Source organism: Bison bison, unplaced genomic scaffold, assembly GCF_000754665.1.
Source record: "Bison bison bison isolate TAMUID 2011002044 unplaced genomic scaffold, Bison_UMD1.0 scf7180017864053, whole genome shotgun sequence".
Lineage (NCBI taxonomy): Eukaryota > Metazoa > Chordata > Mammalia > Artiodactyla > Bovidae > Bison > Bison bison.
In genome coordinates, this window is record NW_011494625.1 from 2,004,608 (window position 1) to 2,010,074 (window position 5,467).

Sequence of the window (5,467 nt, forward strand, 5' to 3'; positions counted from 1 at the left end):
CATCTCCCACCGGCAAGAGTGTAAAGTGAGGGGGCAGACCCGACACCGCCCCACCCCCGCCCAGGCCATCTAGCTGGCTAGAGCCACAGGACCCTTGAGCAGAGGTCGGGTGGGAGACACCCTGGGAAGTCCAGGACTCAGCTCTTCCTGTCCAGGTGGGCGGGTCAGACCCCTAGAGACCCCCGGGGTTTCAAGATGGCCCTCCATCCTGTTCGGTGCCCCGCGTCTGCGGTGCTGCCAGGCTGGGGTGTGCGCTGGCATCCTCGCTGCGGCGGCCACGGGCGGGGGCCTGCGCACGTCCCTCCTCTCACCTCTGTTCTTGTTATTATGTAAGATTTTTTTTTTTTTAATTGTGAGATTTATTTTAAAGATATGTGTCTTGCTTTCATTGTTAACTTTCAGTATTTTAAAGACAAACCCATTATCCACTCAGGATGAGGGAAGATAACCGTTTGCCTTATTGAAGTTCTCGGGGTTCATTTCTTACTGTGTTTTGTTTATTTTCTTGAAAGGGGTGGGGGGTGGGAACCAATGCCAGTGATCCCCGGAGAAGGAACCGGAAGCAGACTTTCCTTTTTCGCTGCAGTAGAAAGCCAGGTAAATATGTATTTTTTTTCCCCCGATTCAGGTCAGAAACCCTTCCCTTGTCAAAAATGCGGTGCCTTCTTTTCCACCAAATCTAACTGTGAACGACACCAGTTGCGCAAACACGGAGTTACCGCCTGTTCCCTGAGAAGAAATGGGCTTATCCCCCAGTCAAAAGAGAGTGATGGAGCCCGTGATAGCACAGGTAGTGCCTCCAGGCGGTGGAGAGGGGCGCCCTTAGCCGCCCGGCCTCCCTTTCTCTGCAGGAGCCCGCGTGTCCCAGCTGCTGGGGAAGGTCTGACCTTCCCCTCCCCACCCCCCCACGCCTGCTCTTGCCCTTTGCCCCCTAGAGCTGGGCGGTGCGGGAGGGTGAGCAGTCCCGCTCTTTGTAGGAACACGTCTGAGAGGGATGTGGAAGCGCTGGGCTGGTGTTTTGGGAAACCCCAGCGGGGGCCTTGTCCTACAGGGCAGGGATGGGCCGGCTGGGACGGTCCAGCAGGAACCCGCGATGCCCCGCCCCCCACGGGGAGGGGCCGGCCAGGCGGAGTGTTTTCTTTTCAATAACTCTCTTCCCAGTAAAAACCTTAGTCCTGTTTGAGAAAGCACTGTGCATGTCCTTTCTCTAATCCCATCTCCGCTTGCTCCGAATCCGGGTATTATTCTCGTGTGCTGATACGCGCTTCCTTCCTCCAGCCCTCCAGAGCAATTAACGGCTGCCCGTGCGTCCCCCGCCGCCTTTTTCCCTTCCAGCTTCTGTATTTACTCATGTTCTCTGTTGAGTGCCTTCCATTATCTCCAACCGCTGGGGGTTTGTGTCCCTCACCCCCGAAACAACACCAAGCATCGCTGCCTTTGGGTGGCCCAGACGCGGGGCCGGGGGCTGACGCTGAGGAAGCGTTGCAGGTGTGGGTTCAGTGTGACGGATGGCGAAAGCTTGACTTTTTCCCATTTTTTGAAGCCGAGGAGACTCCCCCCAGGTGTGTTTTCCTACTGTTCCTGGTCACTGTGTCCCATGCTTCCTGCCCTCAGACTGAGTGGGGCGGGGGTCCCCCTCTCCTGGGAGTGAGCGTGGACTGGAGGGCCGGCTCTAGCCCCTGCCCCCGGCCGCCTCGTCCGTGTTGTCAGAGACGGGGAGGGGGTCGGTGCGGAACCTCTTCTCGGGGCCATGCCTCCCCCCAGGCAGAGAGACGCCATGCCCTCGGCCATGGTCAGACCCTCCGGCTTCCAGGCCCACGTGACTGGCCAGGATCTGCTAGTGGAGAGGAGTCCGGGCGCCCACGGAGTCTTGCTGTGACTGCTGCCCTCGGGCCCATGGTGCTGGGTGACCTGCCATTCACCCCGCGAAGCTGGCCACTGGGCTGGCAGGGCGCAGCTTCGTTGGGACGGCCCTGCCAGTGTCTGAGTCTCCGCTGCCACGTCAGGTTCTGCCCGGCCCCACTCTTGCAGCCCATCAAGGTTCCCAGGGGGCCGCGGGGCGCCCTTGGCGCCCACGCTGGCAGACGAGTCTTAAAGTGTAATAGCCACGATGCACACTTTGGGTTCAGCATCTTGAGCTGTGTGACCAGGGAGCACCCAAACCAGGGCTCCTGCAGACGCGAAGCTAGTCTTAGCCTCCGGGTAGCTCCGCGTCTTCACGGTGGGGGTACTTGTTTTATAAACTGCAGTTATGAGTTTGGCTTTTCCAAGTTTCACAGCACCCTCCTCACCTCGACCCTGCCCGGAGGGTGTATAGGTTTCCTTTAAGGGACAAAGCCTCTAGAAAAAGAAAATTCAGTGAGAGTTGTAAGGAAAAACCAGCATAGAGAAAATATAGGTTTGGTGTAATTGTGGTCACAGTCCGCGGTGAGAAAGAAGGCTGAGAGAGAAGACGAGAGAAGGAGGGTCGGGGAGCAGGAGCTGCGTGCTTTCGAGAGCTTTTCACACCAGGTGAGGGCGATGGAGGGTGGAGGTTTCTTTCAGGCTCCTTCCCATGAAGTGAAAAAAGTCAGGCTTTGGAGAAAAACCGTAAAAACACAAAGGCAGGAAACGACCCAGGCCGTTCTTGAGGGATTTCTAGGTTTATATGCCTGGGTTGCATTTTCGGAAAAATCCCAGAACATGTTTTGCAACATAGGTCTGACTTTCTCAATCACAGAAGGTCTCTCATCACAGTGTGCCCCAGATTTTCCCCAGAGGAACGGGGACAGTGCTGGGATGGGGCAGTGTTAGCTGAAAGGGACGTGTTGATCATTCAGAGCCAGGCTGAGACTGAGGTGCACTTTGTCCCCTCGGAGGATGCTCCTGGGTCTTCCTCAGGTGATGCTTGTCGCAGCCTTCCTGTTTGTGGGCACCTGCGGGTGACTTTTCAAATCAATGTTAGCATGAAGTTTTTCAGGTTTTTTGGCCAGGCTGCGTGGCCTTTGGAATCTTAACTTCCCTGACCAGGGGTTGAACCAGGGCCCACCGCATTCAAAGCCAGGGAACGCCCCAGCATGGGTGTTTTGAAACTGTCGCTGTAAGGTGGCCCCCTTTGCTGCCCTGAAGCCCCTCATGCCCGTGTGGGCCGGGCCCCTTACTCCCGGCCTCTCCCCTGCCCAGGCAGATGGATGTTTAGGACGTAGGTTGTCAGCTCAGTTGGAGAGCCTGAGGTTTCTCAGAAGCAGTAGATGTTTACTTGTTCGCTTGACACGGAGGTCTTCACTCTCACAAGAGAGGAGCTTTATCTACGAGTGCCTTCAGAGGCTGTCTGCTTCCTCTAGCAGTTTTCTTAGATTCGCGTCACAAACAAGGGCCTGGCTGACGGGAACAGAAAATGTTTAAAGCCGCATGGCTTACAAAAGTCACCAGCTCAGCCGCCTGCATTTGGGGAGGGCGCGTGGTGAGGAGAGCGAGGTCCGCGTAGGGCCTGGCCTTGTACGTTGCGCGTCCACGAGACCCAAGAGGTTAAGTCCGTTGCGCTCAAGAAAAAGCTCTTGGAGTGGCTTGCAACTGCAAGGGCCCGGCTGCTGAAAACGCCCCCTGGTGGACGTCGGGCAGAAGGCGGCCAAGCTCCCCAGAGGAAACGAGCTGGCCTCCGCTGCCTTCAAAGAGAGCATCACCCCCGCTGAGGAAGGCCCCGCGGTCAAAACACTGATCTGAGTATGTTGACTTGGGTTTGGTTTCAGAATTCACTTAGTTTATCATCTTAAATATATTCTACTGCAATCGAAATCTTAAATAACCCATGTTCTTTTGGTGAAAAAGAAAAATAGTGATTAGTGGAACAGGCTAGAATGTTCTGAGACAGGAAGTAACCACACACACACACACATATACCCCTTGGCTTCCCCCCCACACCTTTGGTTTTAATGTAACTACCCACCGAACCAATAAATAGGAAACCAAGCATTCTGTACTTTTTTATTTTGAAGTTTACACCAAAATCCATTTAAAAGGTGCTCTCCGAACAATTAAAGAAAATGAGCATCTGATTTTTCCTTGGAAAATGGCCTAGATGTTGGTGTGGGTGAGTATATATGTATGTATCTCGGGAGTCTTCTTTAATCTTTTGGGTAATTGCCAAAAGCCATTTATTGTCAGAAATTTTATACTCAGCCCACAATTACTTGCTTCCTTCTGAAACCTTCTGAGATACTTGCACAGAGGCTGCCAAAAAGTAGTCAGAGTGAAACCAACGGAGAGAAGGAAGCGGGAGAGCCGTGTAGCGGGCCTTGGTGGAGCCGATGCCTTTGCTTCGCCGCCAGCCCAGGGCTGCCCTGGTCACAGATCACAGCCCTGATCTCTGCCCAGATCACAGAGCCTGTGCCTCAGGCCGGCGTGGTGCTGGTCTGCACACGGCAGGGGAGGGGCCGGGTTCGGTGTGTGAACCCGAGCTCAGAGAACGGGCCTTGTGAGGGCGGCGCGAGCCGTGTCTGCCGCAGAATGGGTTCCGTCAGCCTGCCGCCGCAGCAGTCCCCCGGCCGTTGTACTGTAGTTAAAAGTTGGGCTCAGCAAGCTTCAGCTTCACCGTCAGAGCTCATGATGGATAAGGGGCTAAGACCTTGTTCGACTAGAATGGCGAGGAGATGGTGCTTTTGATCAATACCGTCATCTCTTGGGTGTCGACAGTGTTCCCAGGGGGCCCGCCCTTAAGAAGGCCGATAGAAACCGGCGGACTGTCCACATCTGGTTTTGCTGTGGAGAGTGGACAGGTAGGAACCAGTCGAGAGATAGGAAACGTCTCCGCTCCCTACCCGGGTCCCAACAGCAGCCAGGGGGCCCTCAGGTGTGCACACAGGTGTGCATGTGTCTCCTGTTGCCCGCGAGCTCTCCCGGAGACCAGCCGTCAGGTGGGAGCCTCTGGACTGCAGACACCGAACCCTGGCTCTGCCACGTCCCGTGAGCCCCTAGATCCCGGGGGGGGCTGGTCCTTTGTGTGCTGCATGTGTATACGGCTCTCTGCTCTGGAAAATAACTTCTCCCGCTCGGCTTCCTCAACCTCCCTCGCGCTGCGAGTCTCTGGAATGCGCCCGCTGTCCTCTCGCGGTCCTGTCTGTCTGGCTGCCCTGAGCCGCTCGCCCGCCCCTGGGGACCCGGAGCATCCCTGTGTGTTCCCGGGGAGGGGGTGGGGGGGGTGGTAGGGGACAGCTCCCAGGGGTGAGGGGAAGGCGGAGGTCGCAGGCGCAGGCAGGCCTGGGACCCCAGCCTGTGTGTGCGTCCCATGTGGTAGGCTCCTTTTAAAATTAACCTCAGATCCGCCTGGGGGATGCAAGGGGTGACGAGGATTCGGGTGAGTAGAAACCCCTTTGCTGGGGTTTGGGAGACAGGCCCCGAGGGGTGGGTCACGGGCGAGCCCTCGGAAGGGGTGTCGTTTGGGGGCGCGGGTCTCAGCCTGCCCCGTGCTTGCTCCGCAGACAGCCAGTCG

At 56.6% G+C, this 5,467-nt stretch overlaps 1 protein-coding gene across 1 annotated transcript in view; it reads left to right on the forward strand.

The window, feature by feature from the left end:
• The window catches only part of RREB1 (ras responsive element binding protein 1), a 113,427-nt gene that overhangs the window by 97,640 nt on the left and 10,320 nt on the right, over positions 1-5,467 (forward strand). Inside the window, exons 14-15 of the mRNA XM_010835882.1 lie at positions 629-790; positions 5,457-5,463. Coding sequence (XP_010834184.1) covers positions 629-790; positions 5,457-5,463 — 169 coding nt within the window. The remainder of the gene's footprint in view (positions 1-628; positions 791-5,456; positions 5,464-5,467) is intronic.